This window comes from Sorex fumeus, unplaced genomic scaffold, assembly GCF_029834395.1.
Source record: "Sorex fumeus unplaced genomic scaffold, SorFum_2.1 ptg000191l, whole genome shotgun sequence".
Lineage (NCBI taxonomy): Eukaryota > Metazoa > Chordata > Mammalia > Eulipotyphla > Soricidae > Sorex > Sorex fumeus.
This window is the reverse complement of record NW_026606248.1, coordinates 1,314,042-1,336,675: the sequence shown is the minus strand read 5'-3', so window position 1 is coordinate 1,336,675 and position 22,634 is coordinate 1,314,042. Positions and strand designations below refer to the sequence as shown.

Sequence of the window (22,634 nt, the reverse complement as noted above, 5' to 3'; positions counted from 1 at the left end):
TTCCAAGTAGACATAGAAGAGCTAGAACTTGATGACCAATGGCAGTTTTGTCTTTACAAGATAATTTGGGAACTAGCATTAATTCAAAGTCCACACAAGTTAGAATTTAGATTGACTTTATGACAAAATTAATTGGAACCAAGTTATGCCCATCATATACCACTTCAACCATACCACTGACATATTGTGTACCCAAGCTGTCCAGTGTGACAAACAGTCTCTCACTTTGAAAATGTCTACCCTCACCTATGAAAATAGCTGAATGTGTGCCAGAAAGATTGAATAATAGGAAGAAAGGTGTTTTTCTTAAACATGGGAATCCCAGTTTGATCCCAGGTACCACATATTGTCCCCAAAGCACTGGCAGGGGTCACTCCTGAGTACAGAGCCAGTAATAGCATTTGAGCATTACTGGGTATGACCCAAGCCCTACTCCCTCATACCAGTCTCCCACTCCCCACCAAAAGGAATAAAAGTAGGGGAACCAATTGGTACTAGCAAATATCCTATGCTGAAGGTGAGTTTGAATACTCTGAGTCAAATTTCTTGGGGAAAACTTTTTTTAAAATAAATTTCCTATTCTAAGTAAGAAAAAAATCCCAATTACATGTTATTAACTCATTTCTTCTTCTACTTCTTTTAGTTCTACTCTCAAAGTGCCTGACTACTCTCAAAATGTCAAGCTGATAAAACTAATTTGGTGAATCTCTATTTGAAAACTGTTCTCTAATTTTTTAATTATTCAGTAATATTGTGAAAATATTGGTTAAAGAAGAATTAGGAGTAAAATTCATTAGAAAGTACATGAAAATACTGAGCAGATACTAGGCTCAGTAATATTTCTTGATATTACTGACATAATAATTCTAAATAACTCTGTATAAGAGGAGACTTCGCATGCATTGGAGAGCATCTAACAGCCTCCCTGTTCTCCACCATGTCAATAGTGATGCAGATGAGTACAAAGCAAGTGCATTGTGCACCATCTAACTGGGAAAAGAAAAATTTTCTTTTCCAGAGCTAGAGTGATAGTACAACACGTAGGGATCTTGTCTTGCACAAAACCAACCCAGGTTTGACCCCCCAGAATCCCACATGATCCTCTGAGCACCACCAGGAGTAATTTCTCAATGCAAAGCCAGGAGTAACCCCAGAGAATCACCTTATGTGGCCCCCAACCAAATAAAACCAAAAAATTGTTCCCAGATATTTCTTACTGTCTCGTGGTGGGACATGTGTATTGTGTGTGCATGCACAATGTCACTCCCAAATGAGAACCACTGTATAATGCAGGTGTGTGCATGCATGTGCGTGTGACTTGTAGATTCATCATAAGACACAACATACATATTATGAACTATCTGCTCACTGATAAGTTGTAAGCCTATTTATCAACCTGTACCTGAATCCCTTTACCTCCCACTATAGTGACTAATTAGCCGACCTTCTACTCCCAACAACAAAACAGTAGGCAAATCCGTTTTCCAAAAATGTTATATTCTGGAGCCTGAGAGATAATGCAAGGGGAAAGGCACTTGCTTTGTACTCGGCGAACCAGGTTCCATTTTTGGCATCCCATATGGTCCCCTGAGCATTGCCAGGAGTAATTCCTGAGTGCAGAGCCAGGAGTAACCCCTGAGCACTGCCAGGTGTGGCCCCAAAACACAACAAAAGAAAAAAAAAAGTCATATTCTGCCAGTGCAAGGTAAACGCACCCTTCTACAGAAAATTTACTCGTGTGACTGGCAATTCTCAACAAAATCCACTTCTGAATTGCTTATCAGCTAACTGAAAGTATATAATGCCAACTTAAAAAAAAAAAAAAAGAATGTTACCTGGAGAGCTGGTTGTTTGTCATTCCTCTTGGGAGATTTTAATCCACTAACTTGCTGTTGCTGCTGCTGCTGTTGCTGCTGAAGAAGCAGCTGTCTCGCCACTTGAAGGGCCTAAAAAGAAAAATGGAAGAAAAATCTTCACGTTACTACACAGACTCAGGGTCTCCAATGCAAAAGGATTCCAGGAAGCACACTTCAGAATCCAATTCTGACTTTCCCACTTCCAAGCAAACAAAACTTTCCACTCGTAGAAGTTGGCAAACTTGCTAAAATGCGTTTACATTTTCTTAGTTTTAGCCCACTTTCTCCACAATTCTTTAAGAACAGCAATCCATCTGAGTTGATACTTCAGGTCACCAAAACTCTGACATAAAATTTGGAGTATTAATCTAGATACTAAGAAAGAAAGGCTAAGAGAGGCCAGGGAAGACCTGGTAAAGACAGAAACTCACAAGACAACAAATGGCACTTTCCAGATGTTTCTTCACCCTCCTCCCAAGGTCCTGAGGGAACCTGGAGGCTCAGGTTGCAAGAAATACTTTTACCTCATCTGAGTCCAAATCAATAGGAAGAGCTAAGTGGTGAACCACTATGCAAGAAGCTATTCGGGAGAGAAGGTCACAACACAGAAGATACACTTAGGACAATCTCGGTAGCCTATGTGAGAGAATTGACCTCTAAGTCAACTAATAGGGCACGTCAAGCACCTATGAACAAAACTGGTCAAGTACAGAGGACTCCGTCAACCTCATAACATGGCACAGTTTCTACTTAAAGCTGGAAACTAGAGGCAACATGATAGGAAGAAATCAGGAGAGTAGTCTGAAGAGCAGAGCATGATGAATCAATCATTTTTTTGCAAGTTTTGTTTTTGTCTGTTTGTTTGTTTTTTAACAAACCCTGTCTCATCATGAAGTCCTCACTCTTCAGATGAAGAAACATCTGGAAAGTGCCATTTGTTGTCTTGTGAATTTCTGTCTTTACCAGGTCTTCCCTGGCCTCTCTTAGCCTTTCTTTCTTAGTATCTAGATTAATACTCTCATCATGATGACCTCATTAGGTCATCACTGACAATTAATCACTCCAACTCATACCTTTTCAAAAAGGACAGCAGGATTAGCAACAGGAAACTGAAGTATGCAGTTATCTATGCTAGAAAAATCACATGAAAATATACGCTATTGAGTGGTAACCAAGAATGTACATGGGGGAGAGATATTAGGAACACTTGCCAAAAACAGGGTGAGACTTGGGAAGACTGGTTAGCCTGCTTTCTGCGCAAGAGGCCTAAGTTTAAATTCCACCTCATAGTCCCCTGAGCACCACTGGGAGCAACCCCTGAGCACAATACTGCGTACCCCTGAGCTAAATATAAGCAGATTTGGTACAAGAAACAAATAAAAGCTCATTCAATGATCTGCTTAGAATTTATAGGCAAAGAGAGATTTCTTCAGGATTAGATCAACAGTAGATGTTACAGAGTTTCGCAAAAAAAAAAAAAAAGATGCAATAGTGGGCTCTTCAAAGAGGAAACAGACTTTATATATAAAAAAAGAATGTACATAGTTCCAAGAAGGGGCCAGGGCAATAGTACAATGGGTACACTGCCTGCACTGCGTGCCACCAAAGAGGATTCAATTTCTGGCATCCCATATGGTTCCCGAGGAGTGATCCCTGAGCTCAGAGCCTGGGTTAAGCTCTGAACACAGCTGGGTGTAGCCTCAAAACAAACAAAAAGTTACAGTGACAGGTGGAATGGGGGTGGGGGTGGGGGTGGGGGTGGGGAGCGAGGTGAAGTAGACGGTGTGCTCACGAGAAAGGGGAAGAAGTATGTGGTCATGAGATTATCAGTCATAAGCAGACACATAAAAATGTGGATTCCTCAAGCATAGAAATTCTCCAAAGGACAGCTCAAGATGGTATTGTATTGTAACAAAGATTATTTTCGAGACACTTTAGAAGGTTAAGTGGTGCCTTTGTGTCTAAGAGGTGCAAAGGGAGGAGATGAAAGAGAGCACAGAGAGAGAGAAATGGGAGATAGAATCTTGAGGAGGAAGATGGACTCCTTCTAGCCCACCTCCCTTCTGCATCCACCCCTCTTCTCCCAAGAGGCCTTCTGCCTACTGAACTCACCACCACCAGCCCTTCAGATGTAAAGTACAGGCTATTTCCTCTGTGAAGGCAGAGACATGCTCGAGAAAGCCTGTCTGGAAGAGCCTCGAGAAAAAAGGGTGTCTGAGAGGGGCATCTGGGAGCCAAGACGCCTGGGAGTGTTGCCTGAGACTCCAGCCTGCTGTTTCCGAGGAGGATTCACCATCACTGGACTCCGGGTTTCCTTGTCTCCTTGGAGACGCTCAGTACATGCGTAGGTGTAAAAGTGGGCAGAGTGAAGATTTCATTTATATCATATAAGAAAAATAGTCCCTTTTGCAAGGTGCCTGCAGGAGCAGAAGCCGCTTCTACTCCTCGATATGTTCCCTCAGCTACTTCACATGAAGGCTTTAAAGCTTTTAATGTAGAAAAGAGGACTATTCCATATTTTAAATGCTACCATAAGCGTTTTTTGAATAATAGACTGATCCGCAAAGAAAGATCTAGCTCCTAGTTGGGAAGGCAGAGGAATTGGAGACGAAAGCGCAAAGACAGTGCAGAGGAAGAAATGGCGCGGAAAAGGAGAAAGGTTAGACATATCCACACTAAAATGGAACAAGCAAATAAAAGCTAAATCTCCAGAATCACAAATCTTTGCTAAGAAATTTACCATGTTTAGACAAATATTTGTAGAATAGGTATTCAACTTCAAAAATATCAGAGACTCATTTCAGGAAAAGGAATACCATTAAATTCCCTTAAGAAAAATATTTGCATTTGCACGTATACTTATGCTGATGAATATACACATAGCTATCCTGTTTTAAAAAAATTGTTACGGGGACTACACTGGTGGTGCACAGGAGGCCAAGAGGTACCGGGGATCAACCTGAGATCGTATAAAGTTCTGCTCTACCATTTGAGCCACACGCCCAGCTCCCACTGTTCTGGATGCACAAATTTTCTTAAAGCACTCAAAATTAAACATGGAATCAGGGACAAGGGAGATTGTTCAAAGGGATGGAGTGCATGCCTTCCATATGCAAGTTCAATCCCTGGCACTGCACTGAGTTAAGCATTGTCAGGGCTCCAAACACCACAGGATAAGCCATCCTCCGCAAATGAAAAGATAAATAAACCCTTGGATTCAAATATAAGTTTAAAAAAAATAGATTTTACTGAACTGGTTCCTTACTATGATTATAATAATAAAAAAAATAGTTACTAGAATCTTTGTACTGTATTTGCTGCTTTGAAAGGAGAAACAAGTTGTTTATGAATATAATGTTTTTCTCAGATCACATGGGGGGGTATATGAACTTATATAATCCCATAATGACCTCTAGCTCCTAGATAGCATTGCATGCAGATTCCTACAGAAGTAAATGATCATAGTGAGAATCCAGATGCACAGGTAGAAAAGACTTAGAAATCTGTGTGAGTATAAGGGAAATCTGACTCAAAACATCAAAGAGAGAATACAAGATGAAGAGGTACAAAATGTTTACTGAATTTCATCCTAAGGGTGGGGGAAAATAGCTCAGAGACTGTGCATATAGGTCTGGTATGAACAAGGCCAAGAGTTCAATCCCATGTGCACAGCATTTGACCACTCCCACCCCCACTCCTACAACACCAGGATCCCAAGCATTTCTGGGTATGGTAAGGTGGTGCCACAACACTGCTGGACCTAAGCCCTGAAATGCCTGGTCCTAGGAGCCATGCTGAGCGTGGTGGGAGTGGCCCCTGGGTCTCTTAGCACTGCTTGGAAAAACTCACCCCACCCCCAACTTTTTCATCCTCCAAACGAATGCAAACAAGTGCAAATACTTAGAATATTCTGGGAGAGAGAGATGACATTAGTGCAAGAGATTTATTCACATTGTGTACAATTTGTTATGAATTCTATACAATAATTCTCCAGCTTTATCATAAGTAGGTAAAGTTAGAGCAAAATATTAACCCATCCAAATTACCTTAGGTCTCAGAAAGAGATTTAAATACCTAGCTTATTTGGACTGAGAGATTGTTCAGAGGACTGGAATGAGTGCTTTTCATTGAGAGGCCTGGGTCTGATACCTCTACCTCATAGTCCCTGCACATCAACTGCTCAGAAGAAGCCTCCAAGCGTAGTTGGGTATGGCCCAAAATTCAAACTAAAGCCACCTAAGGTAATTATAGAAAATTTTGTGAAATCAACCAACTACTAGGGGCATTTGCTTTTCTGATTCCCACCAAATGTAAATCACTGTAATCTATATTTTGTTGTACTTAGGGGGGTTCTCCCATGCAGAGTTCAGGGGTTCCCAGGTGATGCCCAGTGATATTCTATCCACTATACTAGATGGTTAAACACTAGGGCCCAGCAATGTGATACTACCTGTGCCTAGTGAAGTGTAGGAGCAGGGAAAACAAAGGACAGAACTCAGGGTTTTATACAAGCACGGCATGTGATCCAGCCTTTTAAGTTATCTCCCCAACTCTGTCAAGCTTTATTTCATTCTATGTATTTGGGGTAGTGAGGTGAGCCCACCAGCAACTGTAGACCAGTTGGGCCAGTGGTTCAGTGCCATGGCCTAAGGATGTGATGCTGCTAAAGCCCTGCGGTACCATGGATGGCCTGAGCCATCCTAAAGGTGCTCAGACACCTCCATATCTGCACCCAGGGATGCTTGGAAGACCAAGTGATGTTGGGGATTGAACCTAGACTGCCTGCATGCTAGACACGTGCCCAAACCACACTATAATCTCTATTTTAAATTGTCACCAAAAAAGAGGAACAAATCTTTAGTGTATGAAACTATAGATCTCACATTATAATACAATGCTTGTGTGGTAGAAATCCCTTTTGTACAACATGAGAAAATAAAAAATGTTCACAGTCAAGCTCACTATTGGTTGGTGGAAAGTATGACTGTTAGGGTCCCTCTGTAAACCACAACAGCACCTGTCCACTGTGTATATCCACTGTGTTCTTCCCACATACATGACAGTCATTTGACTTCTGACATGCATCAAGACCATTATTAATGGCATCGATCTGAGACCTCACTGCCTGAAACTCAGAGCTTTGCAGCAATGCAAATTAAGAATGAGGATGGGCATTTAAAATTTTTATAGCAGTACCTCAGTCACAACTGAAGAAAGGACTCTAAAGATACCGTTTGAAGATAAAATTAAATCCTTTGGGGTATGAAAACATGAACTGGAAAAGAAATTTGTACCCTATGTTCACAGCCTTACACATTAGCTAAGTGTAGCTAATAAACCCAAATGTCCAATAAAAATGACTGGATAAGACAGCTGTGCTATCTGCGCTCACTGGAATACTACTATGCCATAAAAAGATGAAACTGGCTCTTCGTCAACCAAATGGATGGAACTTGAGGTGAATAGGCTAAGTGAAATAAGTAAGGATGTGAAAGGTGGTTTCACTCATTCACAGAATAAAAATAACTAAAGCAAATGAACTGACGAAAATAAATCTCTATTTTTAACCTTTCAACAAATCAACAAATCAATTCTTAGACTCTCTGAAAACTACAATGGTTACTAGAGGAAAGTGGTGGGGTGAGAGGAATGAGCAGGAAAGTCTTTTGATAGTAGGACTACACTGGGACTTTGGTCCTAGGATGAGTCCTACACAAATACAGAGCTATTAAGATGTACTCCTGAAAATTTAATAGCAAACCAATGACAAACTACTTTTAAATACAGAAAGAAAAGGGGGGGGGGATCTGAAGAGATAGTACAGAAGGTAAGATGCATTACCTTATTACTTCTTATTACCTTATATAAAGCTACATCAACAGCAACCTTGGTTTGAATCCTAGCACCACCTAGCTATGGTCCCCTGAGCATTGCTAGGGCTCACTCCTGAGCCCTGAGCCAGGAACGGCCTCTGAGTGTCCTGAGGATGGACCAACACTGCCACCCCTACCACAACGCCCATGAAAGAGGTTAAGAAAAAAAAAACCAACCCCAGATCATTCATTTGTGTGTGTGAGACTGGAAGAGAGGGCAGGGGTAGAGAGGTGAGGTGCTGAAGGGAGCAGATAAAAGAATTTCTCTTTTCAAAAGCCAGGATGAACTCTGACTCAAGTTCCAGACCAATAGCTAATGTAAATAACGTAAAAGGTTCCATCTCATCTTAGGAGACCTTTTATTCTTGGTGGAGGCTCCTGGGCTGGACTGAGTCAACACTTCCTTTATAACTGATGCGACAAGTGCCTGGCCTTGGGATAACCAGTGTTGAGTGTTAGGCTCGAGTTACAGCAAGGGAGCAGCTCAAGGATACCATAGAGTGGAGGTGACTGATGAAAACAGGGGCTTAGAACCTGATTGCACAACAAATGGAAAACTAGAACAAGTGAGACTATGAGCTCAGAGGAAAGGAGTCAACAGTCTGTATGGTCTCGAGCTGTAAACTGGCTCATCTCCCTTTAGTTTTGGCTGCCATGCATGTTCTAATCTATACAAAGGGTGGAGCGATTTTTTTAAAAGGACCTTCCTTATTTTTTTATTGATTCGTCTTTGGGGGTCACAACTGGTTTGTTCAAGGGTTATTCTTGACTCTACACTCAGGCACTACTACTGGCGGTGCTCAGGGGACCATTTGGGATGCCAGGTATTGAACCCAGTTCAGCCACATGCAAGGTAAACTCCCTCCCTGCTCTATTATCCCTCAGCCCCAAGGTGAGAGCAATCTTAGGATCACCATGCCAGGGCCCAAAACACCACTGAGGAACTCAGTCACATTGTTTGAAGACCTCCATGTCCAGTGTTTACCTCATGCCTTATCACCGAAGACATCACGCTGAAAGAACTCTGAAGGTTTTCTCCTTCTACTGAATTGCATTGTGTACGTGTGCTTGCTTACTTGTATTTTACATAAACATGGCTGTTTCTTAAAATATAATAACCATGTTTTTGAACACCGGCCACCTTGATAAACAAGCTAAAGATAGGGATACCTAGCCCCTCAAATACAAGCACCTGCTATGAACTTGAGATGTAAATAGCTCAGAAGTTATAAACATGCTTATGCAAAACATGATTTGTAAATAACAGATGGGACTTATTTACTGAGAATGTGAGGGCCTGATAAGAATGGAGAGAAGATGTACCAGAAATTGCTAAGGCCCCTGTTAGCAGAAAATCAGGACTGGCCAAAGTAGTAACCAGGGGTCAGTTCCCAAGTGCAGTTCGTTGGGCCCTACAGGGCCCCAAGCACCACTGGCCCAAGCAACTAGTGAGCAAGTGTGTATCACCAGTCTGAGTATCCATAAGGTTGGCTCTAGGCTATCAAGCAAAGGTGGGGAAGCCCCTAAATAAAATAAAAATAATAATTAAATGTAGACTATTCTGTAATGCGTAAAAATCATGTGAAATTCAAATTTTGGTGTCCACAAAGTTTTACTGAAACATATTATTCATGATCATTCATTCACGGATTGCCTACACAGCCAAGTTAAAGTGCTGGGACAGAGATGAGAGGCCCACCAAGCTAGGTATTTCATGCTTTACGGGAACACTTCCCAAGTGATGTTTTAGGTTACTACCTTTATTGTGAGATTTACCCAAAGACTTCCTCAACACAATTTTATTTAAATAAATCTTTCAGTAAGTTCCAAAAATAATTTTGGAAATTATCTCTAATGCAATGCAATCAGATAAATACATATCATATGAATTGGCTGTTTCTAACCTCATTTTCTGGGTTCTGAAAAGACATTTGGAAACCTCCAAATAAATTCATTTTTTTAAAAATAAAAACCAAAAACATCCATTTTATTCTTCTCTCTAAAACTGCAACAAAGCTGCTGCAAACTGAGTGCGTGTTTCTTCCTATAGGTGCTTTCTGGCATTTCAGAGTGACTCTCCTGACTTGAGGGTGACACCCTGTACACCCTCAAAATGAAGACAGCAAGAGTCTGCCTGCCCCTTGCAGGAGAGATGCCTGCTTCCTGTTTGCCCTGGGAAGCTGTCCCATTTCCAGCTTCAAAGGCTGCTTCAAATGGCTGTTCTGAGTCAGCCACCCTTCATTTAATTTCTTTTCCTAGACTCTTCCCACCCCTCAAGATCAAACCTGTTTCTCAGAAAATTTCATAGGCTAATCAACGGTCACTGAGCAGATGGGGGAAGAGAAGGGAGGGTTACCTGGGCAGCTGAGAAGTCAGATTCCCTCCTTCAGCTCCCATCCCCTATACACACCTCACGTCCCTCTAGCCTGTCTTTTGTTCCTGTACTAATAGGCTATTTCGTGCAACTGATGACTGTCTTAAACACGTGTGCTCATCATTAAACAATATCTGACAACTGCTCCATAGGAAAAGTGGATCTTTTCATTTTTTTTTAATTTAGGGATATTACTACTTCATGGGTTTATTTGTTGTTGGTTGATTGGTTTTGGTTTGGGGGCCATTCCATGGTGCTCAAAGGCAACCACTGGTTCTGCACTCAGAAGTCACTCCTGGAAGGTTCTGGGGCCATATGAGGTGCTGGGGATCAAACATGGGTCAGTCTCATGCAAGGCAAGAGCCTTACCTGCCGTAATATCTCTCTGGCCCTCCTCCACCCTTTCTTGCTTTAGATGTGGTAGTTTCTCCACTGCAGGAAGGAAGGATTGGGGTTTGGAGGAGAGGGTAGCACTTACAAAAAAGAAACAACAGTCTGACAGAACTAGACCTAAGTTCTCCAAAATAAAATTTGTTTGCTTTTATTTGGGGGCCACACTCAGGTGTGCTCAGGGCTTACTCCTGGTAGGCTTAGAGGGACCATATGGGGTGCCAGGAATCAAATCCATTGTACAAGGCAAATGCCCTACCTGTTATAGTATCGTGCTGGCCCATAAAATAATATTTTAAAATGATATTACTAATAGCATGCTAGAACAGTAAAAGAAAAATTAAAAGTGAGCTAATCTCACAGAAGGATTCAAATGTGTATGTTGACACACTGGAGAGAAAGCACTGTAGCAGATCATCCAGTCACCACATTATGATGCTGTAATTAGGGGAAAAAATAATTTCCCCATGAAATTTAATATTTCAGAGGGTAATAACCATTGAAAATTCATCAGAGAGTCTTCAAATGTCTCTACACAAGGCCCGCTTGTTCTGGTCTATCATGCTGAGAATCAGGGTGTAGACTCTGGGTATTCACTGCTACCTTATTTACTTGATTCCAAAAGGCAGGTGGGGCAGACAACAAAGCCTGCAAAAAAGTCAGGAAACTGGTTTTGAATCAGTGACATTGAAGGAAAGGATCTACACAGCAGCATCTATGGTGCTGGAATTCTGGAAGCTAAAAAAAAAAATCTTACGATTTATGGACACTCTGTAACAGCTGATATTATCAAAGGACATTTCAGTTTTGTTTTTGGGCCATACCTGGAGATGCTCAGGGGTTACTCTTGGCCCTGAACTCAGGAATCACTCCTGGCGGTGCTTGGGATGCCAGGGATCGAACCTGGGTCAACTGCATGCAAGGCAGATGCCCCACTGGCTCTAGTACAGCTCTGGCCCCGCCTAAGTTTCTTAAAATGTTAGACGGTCTTGGCAAAAGAGCCCCAGAGATACTCTCTAGATAAGTACACTAAAAAATGGAACCAGAGACATTAGTCCAAATAAAACTGAAAGGGACAGGAAATGGAAGGTCAAATTTTTGTATCTGTCACTGTCTTCAATTCAGAAGAAATGACTAGGGCAATGTCAACCCCATGTCCCTGGGGGAAAGGACAGATGGGAGTCCAATGGACAGTGGATAAGTCTAGTCCACAGTGTCCCCTCCATCTTCTAGGCCAGTGCATTTGTTTTATTATCCACAGTGGCCTAAATTTTCATCTTCTAGGTCTACTTCCAATGCCAGACTTTCCAAATTTTTACTGTCATGGCTTTATGGACCTCAAAGCTACACATAGGGTAGTTATCACTGCTAAAATATCCATTGTATTCAAAGGTTTCTTTTATTTTAAAATTTAATAAGCACTTTAATGTCATAAGCACTGAGTTAGGAGGTATATGTATGCACATGTGTGTTTAGTTCAACAATCTATTTTATCATCATGCATCTTCTCATGAGAAAAAGGTAGTCAGTTAGATACAGATTCTTTTTCTTTTTTAAGAACAAATGAAGAATAGAATTGCCCCGACTGTGTTCCTGCACCAGGCATGTTTCACCAGCATTCCTTTGTGTTGTGGGGCTCACCATCCCATGAAGCAGACTGAATAGACATGGACACTGAAATCCCAGGAAGCACTAGCCGGGAGGTGTTCTGCTGCAAGGATGCCTACAGAAGAAATCTAGGAAGCAGAAAGCGGGTCGGTGGGCCCTCTATTCACTTGTAATTACAAAAGACCCTTTTCACTGAAGTATCCACATGGAGGATGCTCCCTGCCAAATAAGAAAACCGAACTCAGAAATTTCACGAGGCAAAGAACAGGGATATATCCATGATCCTCTTGCAAAATCAGCTGAAGTAAGTTTAATGGTTACAAACAGTCAGGGAATCTGTTTGAAGTCCCTTATAAGAGAGAAAAAAAAATCCCCATCATACTCCTACTCCACACACCTAGAGCTACCTTGTGGAGGCCCTGGTTGGCTGCTCCCTGCTGGAGCCAGTGCCAGACGCTGAATCACCACCACTGAGTCTCCAGCACCTAAGTTGTCTTTGGAGAGATTCCATTCTGACACTTCCCAAGCCCCAGCCTGTCTCACTCAGGAGAGTTGACAAGACCTACAGCCTGGGGTGCTATGACTGTAGGCAACAGGAGCATTGCAACGGGGTAAAACAAAAGTCACACTTATTAGCAAATGTCTAAAATCTCATTTTGGATGCTTCATCAGACTCTTCCCCCTAGTAAAAGAAGGACTAGCATGCATGAAAAGTATAATTAATAGTATTATAACTCCTAGTACTTCAATAAAAAATGGAAGAAAAAAGAAGAGGAAGGACTTGATTGCTTTCAAAAAGAACTAAACTGGCCCATTCCTTTTCCCAGGTCCCAAAGGAGAAAACACAAGGGCCAAGCACAAGGATAATGAAATCAAAGGGACCCACGTACTCACTGCATTAACCCACAGTTTCTGCATCCGCCGTTTATGAGGGTCCAGGCCAGCCTCTCTTATTATGAACAGTCAGATTCTTATGTTTGGTTCTTGGGATGGATGACACTTGCTAATTCTGAAACCTGAGGAATAGCTGAGCCAGACTTATACTCAAAACAATAGACAATTTTCTGAGGCTTTATTAGTAGCTTTGAACCTAGTTTCTATTCAAGCAAACAGGCTGTATGCCTTTTTCTCAGGACATATAAGTCACACATGTAGAATGGTCAAAGAAGCAGCCCCAGATACTTCACTTCACAAAATACCTTCCTTCCCTGAAGGGAATTTTGGGCAAAGAAGGAAAAGTGAACACTAATGCAGATACAGCACTCTAGCAGAGATTTAAAAAAAAAAAACACAAAGTGAAATGAGAAGAGACACAGACGAGAGGAATGATCCAAGTTGTGGAACTACTCACTCAGCCCACGTGAGCAAGGTTAGGAAAAAAGAAACCCCAACATTCTCCTATAACTTACTTCTCCAGGTGGTTACTGGAAAGAATAAAATTTACCCCAGTATACAATTTAAGAAATGAGAAGCATCTGGAAACAGAGGTAGTTGAGAGCCCTTGGTTCTCCTGACATTTAGCTTATTAAGGTTAAAACAATGTACTGACTTGTTTACCTTGTGCCAGGCACTACGCCCTTTAGTTGTTTTACACGTAATGTGTTATTTCTTTTTCCAACATCTCTAAAGAAAGCAGGGGAAGGGTTTATGATTACCCATTTCAAGTGGAAAAACTGAGAGGTTGTAAGGTTGGTGACTTTCCCAAGGTCATAAGTCTAGTAAAAAGGCTAGGATGGAAAAACAAAAACAAACAAACACTGTTTCATGAGAACTTGATACTAGCTTTGGACCAAGGTCACTGATTAGACCAAAGTGGCCTGGCCACAGGTAATTCTGGCAAAACGGATAATGTGGTCCTATAAAGCCCCAAGGACAGGCACAAACATGCTTCCCGGGTGAGGGAAAGGCCTTTTCCTGCCATCACAACCTTCTAACGTTGTCTTCCTGTTTTCCCCCACAGAAAGACTTGCTTCTCCCCACCAGGCTTCCCATTCCCAGATTTCTGGAGCCACGGTCACATCAACAACTCTGCTCTCTGTGTTCCCAGTCTCTATTTACAAGGTACCAAAGTCTCTTCTTAATTTTTCTCTTTGCTGGACAAATATTTCATGATGCTAAGATCTAAAGAAAGAGAGTGAATAGGGATTAAAGGATGGGGAAACAGAGACCCATGGGTTAAAGGGCACTGAGGTTCTGTTATAGGGGATACAATTTGGAGATCTAATTTATAACATGAGGCATCACATTTTCTTCCTTTCTTTTCCTTTTCTTTGATTTTTTTGGTCAGTGCTCAAAAGCTATTTCTGGCTCTGTGCTCAGGACTGTGCTCTGCTTACAGTGACCCCTGGTCTCCATAGGTAGTGCCTGGGATTCAAACTGCGGGCGGGTCACACTCAGGCAAGCAGCTTTCATTCTATAAAAGGCAAGTCAGTGCCTTCCCGCTTAGACTATCCCTCTAGCCCACACATCAAATTTTCTAAGAGGGCAGTCTTAAACAAAATCATACCACAGGGACCTGAGTGAAGGTATAGTGGGTAGGGCACTTGCCTTGCACTCTGATGACCCGGGTTCGATCCCTGGCATCCCATATGATACCCTGAGCACCACCAGGAGTTATTTCTGAATGCAGGACCGGAAGTAAGCCACGAGTATCAATGCACCCCCCCCCCCCATCCTCACACAATTTGTACCTCTTAAGGCTAACTTGGTAAAAGTGACGGCTAACATGGCGATCTTTTCAAAGTATACAGAAACAAGCTACACCTCTTAAAGCATTTACAATTTCTCGAAGTCAAATGCGTCTAAAAGTTAGTACAACAAAAATAAAACTTAAAAAAAAAAGAGGGTCCTGAGAGATAGTACAGCAAGTAAGGATCTTGCATTGCATATGGCTGACCCAGGTTCATTCCCTGGCATCCCACATGGTCCCTGAGCACGACCAGGAGCGATCCTTAAACATAGAGCCAGAAGTGACCCCTGAATAACACTGGGTTGGCCCCCAAACTATCAAAAACAAAAACCTTAAAAAAAAGAAAGTTGGGTCAGAAAGTTGGCTCATCAGGCTGGACAGATCACATGCTTTGGCAGGCAGGGGGCCCAGGTTCAATCCCTGGCATCACATCACCAAGAGCAACCCCAAACACTGAGTCACAAGCAGTTCAAACCCTGAGCACCACCAGATGTGCACCCAAAACAAAACAAAAACAAAACAAATAAAAACCCACAACCAGTTACCATTTCCAGAAAACTGTTCCTAGTCTAGTCCTTCTAGCAGCAGTGATCCCCAGGGTCCCAGACCTCAGGGACCAACACTGCTTGTGAAGTCAGTGGTGCCCTGCTTCTTTGCTGTGGTGTAGATCTGCAGTGGGTAACTCAAGGCTAGTCATCCTATCTCACAACATATTACCTTGTCCCTTAGGGCCACTCATCCATCTGCTTGTTTGATACTGCTGCTGTCTCCATTATCTTGATTTTCACCCTTCTTCTAGCACCCAGGAAGCTGGCTGAGCCAGGCAGTGGAGTTTCCCCCCCAGAAGCAAAGAGTTGAGAGACTGGCCGCAGAGAGAAATTTGGTCTCATAATCCAAGAAGTCCATACCCACTTCTGCACACAGACACTAGGGCTTAATTTCCCCCCTCAGCTTTGTCACATTCTCATTCCAGTCCCTTGTACATTTTGCAAGTCCGGAAGGATGGCTGCCCCCTGCCTTTAATTATTATTATTATTATTATTATTATTATTATTATTATTTTGATATGTGAAAGCAAAAAGGTTTTGTTTCAAGAAATTTACTTAGAGAATTGTGAAGGGAGAGAGAGAAAGATATGTATTCAAGGGAGAACTTTCTTTAAAAGTTCACTCTGCTGTATCTGTTGACTTTTTGTTAGGGATAACGAATGTTAAATAACTATAAAATTTCTGAAAAATCTCCACTTTATTGAAATATCGCTAACATACAAAATTTTGTTTTAGATATAAAACATGAAGGTAAAGGTAAAGGTAAAGGCCCTCCCGTTGATCGTCGATTTACTCGAGCAGGCCCAGTAACGTCTCCATTGGAGACTTTGTTGTTACTGTGTCTGGCATATCCAATACTCCCGGTAGCTTGCCGGGCTCTCCGAGAGGGGCGGAGGAATCGAACTCGGGTCGGCCATGTTGGCCGCTTGTAAGGTGAACACCCTACCGCTGTGCTATCGCTCTGTATAAAACATGAAGATCTCATACAATACGTCTTACAAACTGACCATTACAATACGTTACTAATATCTATGACTTAATATAGTGACAACTTTTTGGTTTTGGTAATTCAGAACTATTCTCTTTTTTTGACTTTTTGTGTCACACCCGACAATGTTCAGAGATTACTCCTGGTGGTGCTTATAGGACCACATACGATGCAGGGGATCAAAACGGGTCGGAGGGTATGGGGGGTGGGAGGGATACTGGGATTAGTGGTGGTGGAGAATGGCTCTGGTGGAGGGATGGGTATTCGATCATTGTATAACTGAAACCCAAGCACAAAACTTTGTAAGTCTACAACTGTACCTCATGGTGTTTCACTAATAAAAAATTAAAAAACAAAAACAAAAACGGGTTGGACAAGTGCAAGGCAAATGCCCTCCCCACTATACAATTAATTGCTCCAGCACAGTAATTGAGAACTTCTAACTCTACTCTGTTAGCAACTTTTAAGTGTAATACTTTTAAGTGTTATTTAAGCATTGAGGACTGTAGCCACCAGGCACACAAAATCCCCAGCACTTGTTTTATAACTGGAAGCTTGGAATTTAGATAATCTCCATTTCTTCTGCCCGCTGCTTCATCAACCATCAATCAGTTCTCTCTTCCAATGAGTGAATTATTTTAGATTTCTACATTTAAAAAACACAATTATCTTCTTCTGTCTGATTTATTTCATTTTTAGCATATAATGCCCTCAAGATGTACCCATGTTATTACATGGCAGGATTTCCTATTTAAGAGTGAATAACCGAGAGAGAGAGAGAGAGAGAGAGAGAGAGAGAGAGAGAGAGAGAGACAGACAGACATTTTTGTTTGCTTTTTGTTTTTTTGTTTGTTTTTGGGCTGCACCTGGTTGGGCTCAGGGCTTACTTCTGGTGGGCACACCAGGGCACCTTGCTCTGCTCTCAGGGCTCACTTTTGGTGGGCACAAGACACCAGATGAAGTGGCTAGCGGTCAGCCTACCTGCTACAGTCTCTCTCCAGCTCCCAGAGCTCATTTTCTTGATTCATTCATCCACAGATTGATGTTAGCTTGATTCCATGTCTTAGGTACTGTAAATAATGCTGCAATACTCATGAGGGCAGGTATTTTCCTGATGGAGCAATGAGCAATCTGATTTTCTTCAGATCATAGGTCCAAAAGTGGAATTGCCAGATCACATGCTAGCCCTATTGCTAAGTTATTTGAGTCTCCTATATGATTTTCCACAGTGGAGGCACTAATTTATAGTCTCACTAATAGTGACATAAGGGCTCCTTTTTTTTTCTTGAGTTTTGTTTGTTTGGGGGTCACACCCTACTGTGCTCAGGGTTTACTCTTGGTCTATCTTAGGGATCACTCTTGGGGGTCCAGGAATCTTCTTGTCTTTTTGATAAGATTTATTCTAAGTGGTGTGGTGTTGATTTGCATTTCCAAATAACTGCATTCCTAAAAGTGCTCAGTTCCCTGGTTCCAGGGGATGTGTAAGAGAATAATAAAAGCTGAAATCTGGGTGTTTGATAGACAAGCACTAAATTGACACATGATCTCATTTAAATTTTGTGATTCTCTGTGGTATTATTATACTTAGGGAACAAATATAGAAATATAAAGAATAGAGGGGTTAAACAGCAAACAAAGATTATGTGTGATATGCTACCAAAGTCCTTAGCACGGTGCCTGGACATGATAAGTACGTGCTAAGTGGAAACTATTACGATGATGTGCAATACATTGCCCCATATATATGAGGACACATTTGTGGGAAGCAAACATTCCTGTTTCATCTGATCTCAAGCCATTGGCTGTGCTCTATACAGAGACAATGAGAAAATCACAGTATTCAATGCTGAGCCTCAAGGAATCTAAGATAGCACTTTCATTCTCCAGAAAAGCAGACTGAGTGCAAGAGGGGTTATAAGATTTACCTGTGGCCACAATAATGATTCACAACTAAGTCTTGTTAAAGACACTTAAGCGAGCAGTCAGGAGATAGTGTAAGAGATAAAGCATTTGCATTGCCTATGTCCGAGCCCAATTTGACCCTCAGAACTACATATTATCTCCTTCCACCACTAAGAGTGACTCCTGAGCACAAAGCCAGGAGTGACTATGAACACATCCATTCCCCTCAAGGAAAAAAAAATGCAAAACAGACACTTGTGTGGATACGTCTCTGACATAAACCTATGCCTCACCTGACTCTTAGAAAAATATGGGCTAACTAGAGGAGAAATACAGAGCTAGAGGAGATAACAGAAATAATAAGAATAATAGAGGGATTATATAGAAGGACAATACTTAACACCAACTATATCTGGCTTGGTTCTGAACTGCTTTACATACATATGAAGTTTAAATAACATGCTAAAGTTCTAACTTTAGAGTTAGATATGAATCCCTTTACTTGTATTTCTAGAATGACATAACCAGCTGTAGCACTGTAGCACTGTAATCCTGCTGTTCATCGATTTGCTCGAGCGGATACCAGTAATGTCTCCATTGTAAGACTTGTTGTTACTATTTTTGGCATATCGGATACATCACAGGTAGCTTGCCAGGCTTTGCCATGCGGGTGGAATACTTGCCGGGCTCTCCGAGAGGGGCACTGGAATTGAACCCGGGTCGGCCACGTGCAAGGTAAACATCCTACCCACTATGCTATCACTCTGGCCTGACATAATCCTTTGTACTATCTCTCTGGCCCCCAAATCCCATAGTTTTGTGAATTAGTGTCATTTTTGGGAACAATGACACTAATTCACAAAACCATGGGATTTGGGGGCCAGAGATATAGCTGACATAGCTGACCTAGGTCTAATTTCCAGTACCCCGTATGGTCCTCTATGCGCACCAAGAGTAATCCCTGAGCACAGAGCCAAGAGTAAGCCCTGAGGACTACCAGGTGTAGCCCTAAAACAAATTTAAAAATTCACAGAGCCAAGAATCTGGGTGTCTTTCATTCACGTGGGTGTAGAACTACTCATCTGATATAACATCTGAAAATAAAAAAGTTAGAAACATTTAGAAGGGTATATTCAGTTATCTAAGCCACTCTCAAAGCTAACTTTGAAGTGAAATTTTGATGAAATTCATATATAGGAATGTTATTCTTTATTTGAATGTAAATCACGTTGTAGATACAGTATATGGCATGACACAAGGAAAAGTTTCTTGCTCTGATCCAGGAATTAGAAATACAAGCTACCGAGAGTATTGGATATGCCAGACACAGTAACAACAAAGTCTCCAATGGAGACGTTACTGGGCCCGCTCGAGCAAATCGACGATCAACGGGAGGGCCTTTACCTTTACCTTTTATCATTAAAGACAAAACTATGCTCATTAGATAGAATGAAGTGTTCATGTAGCTGTATCAGAGTTGGCAATGACCTTTGAACTTCTAGTAACCACAGTTTAGCCTAAGGTAGATCTTCAATGTCTAGACATAAAGAAAAGAATGATTCTCTGGGAATCTGGGGGAATTACTGACTTTGGGAGAATCACAGTAATTCTAAATAAATAGAAGTCTGCTTTTAAAATGTAATGCATTTGGGGGCTGGAGAGGTTTGTAGGGGTTAAGGAGCTTACCTTGCACACAGCTAACCCTGTTTCAATCACCAGCATCACATATGGTCCCCTTAGGACTACCAAAAGTGACCCCTGAGCACAGAGCCAGAAGCATGCTCTGAGTACTGCTAGGATTGGTCTCCAAACTAAAATAACGTAAAAATAAAATGTTCTTCTACAGAGAGATCATACATGGTGGTGAAATACCCCCATTCTGTCAAGATGTGAACCCATTACCACTTGCTAGGTGTATGACCCTGAAAAAGTTACTTTACCTCTCTGTGTAAGTGTTTTCATCTGTAAGAATGGTAGAGGAATTTACTACAGCATTATTATCACGTGGGTATGCCTAGGTTAGGGTCCCAAAAGAACACAAGTAGAGAGCATCTCTAGCTGACTCTGCATAGACCACAAGCTGTATCTGTGTCTTTGCAAACACACAATCGAACAAACTTGATTTTTATGGAAGTTAAGTTGCCAACATCAAATTGAGTTAATGTGAAACAAAATCAAAATCAAAATTTTTAGACCATGCTATATCTTTAAAACCATAAATGCTCACTTTGACCTTGCAGAGAAAAAAATTAAGCATATTCCTCCTTACTGGCTAACGTCTCTTCCCACCATCAACAGCACACACTCGCTGTATTTTCCAGCCCAGTTTCTACATGCAGACTAGGAGACTGCCTTTGGTCAGAGCTGAGTATGTCACAGGAGAAAAAACACTTCTCATGGCTTCTAGATCATACACCTCTTAGGTCTGGCCTGACTATTAATAAGTCAATAAGACACACCCGGAAACTGTAAACTATTTTAACAACAGGACATTTTCCCACCTCAAAAGTGGGATAATCTTTGCAGCCTACCTATTACCCAAGGGGTTCTGAGTATTAATGAGTTAGAATTAGTCAGGCACTTTGATTTCTGCAGACAAAGGGCTCAGTATAAGTACAAAGAACAATTATTCAACCAACTGCCTTTTGGAGAGTCACCAGAAATGACAATAGAGGCAGTGGAAGGCTACTGTGGCATCGCTGTCCTCTAGAGAGAAAAGACACCTCCCAGCTTCACACAGGCTGGGCGACAGTGGTGGGAGCTGTAGCGTGTGTGAGCGGCCCGCTGCATTGTTCCCTTATATAGTCAATGCAGAGGGATTCCCTCTGTGTGCATATTTCCAATTCACATTCCAAAATAGTATAGGCACTTCCAGCTGTGACTTATAGAGATTGGGATGACTGGGCCAGGCACTGTGCTATGATCATGACCTCACTTTCACAGGATGTGTTTAAATGAGGAAACCCTTGTAGGAATCAAGCTCTCATTATTTAAAAAAGAAAAAAAAAAGATGTACCCGGGTGCACATATCTCTGTTGATCATGACTATGTTTAAGGAATGTCGACAGTTGTGCAAAAAGCACCTGAGAATGAAATGATTTTAAAAAATTGCTTAGAGGCGCTTTCTTTGTACATGGTTGACCTGGGTATTATCTCATGCACCCCGAAGACTACCCTGAGCTCTGCCAGGAGCAATCCCTGAAAGCAGAACCAAGAATAAGCTCTGAGCACTGGCAGGGTGTGGCCCAAACCTCACCACCTCACATAAAAAATGCTTCTTTGCTTGCTTTTAATGAACATTTAAGAGCCCCCCAAACAGCTCACCTGGAGCTCATCTGCCTTGCAAGGTGAGGCTGCAAGTTCAATCCTCAACACAGACCATTTTTCTACAACTGTGATCCTAGCACCTCTGTCTGGGATTCCCAGAATCATATAAAGAGTCTGATCTCTGGGGCACCGCAAGGAGGGATGTGCCAGCACCACAACTAAAGTGTGTAGCACCTGGTGAGCAGAGCAAAGAACTGTGGGTGATCTACAGTCATCATAGAAATAATGGCAACAATCGAGAGGAAGAAGGGAATAAGAAGAATACTTTTTGAAGTTGACATTTAAAATAGAGTTGAGGTTCTCTCTGGCTGTCTGAAGGACCTGATGAACAATCACCAGGAGCCTAAGGTCATCTGATGTGTCACAGAGAGTCTTAAAGGTGGAACGGAGGGCTGGAGTGATAGCACAGTGGGTAGGGCACTTGTCTTGCATTGTCTGACCCAGGGTCCATCCCACATAAGGACCCGGAGTCTGCTGGAGGGATCCCTAGTCTCAGAGTCAGGAGAAGTTCTGAGCACCACCAAATGTGGCCCCAAAGCAAAAAAAAAAAAACAAAAAAAAAATTAAAGATGGGACAGTATTTTTTTTTTTTTGGCTTTCTGCCTCACACCCAGCGATGCACAGAGGTTACTCTGGCACCCAGGAATTACTCCTGGCAGTGCTCGGGGGACCATATGGGAGGCTGGGAATCGAACCTGGGTCGGCCGCGTGCAAGGCAAATGCCCTACCGGCTGTGTTATGGCTCCAGCCCCGGGACAGTATTTTTGAGAAACAAGATGAACAAGTTGGTTCTATATTATAATCACTTCTTCACAGCTTTAAAGAGAAGAGAAAAAACCAACTGCTAGTCAATTACACTGTGTACTGCACAGACATTCTGGTTTAGTTTACCTTAACTGAGCTGTTCACGTTTAGCTTTTAAGTCAAAATACAGCCTTCAAAAAAACTACACGCTACTGATTTGTCCAAGAGTGTGTACAGACACACACACAGACACACACAAGCCATAAAAGTTGAGCTACTCAGGCAGGCATAAACTGAGTTAAGTATTTAGAAAAGCCAAACTACTAAACAACTAA

The 22,634-nt window shown here is 41.9% G+C and overlaps 1 protein-coding gene across 7 annotated transcripts in view; it reads right to left on the bottom strand.

Moving 5' to 3' along the window:
• Window positions 1-22,634, bottom strand: part of FOXP1 (forkhead box P1) — a 683,259-nt gene that overhangs the window by 169,383 nt on the left and 491,242 nt on the right. For all 7 annotated transcript variants that reach the window (XM_056108027.1, XM_056108026.1, XM_056108028.1 and 4 more), the window contains one exon: window positions 1,836-1,946. In XM_056108027.1, coding sequence (XP_055964002.1) covers window positions 1,836-1,946 — 111 coding nt within the window. The remainder of the gene's footprint in view (window positions 1-1,835; window positions 1,947-22,634) is intronic.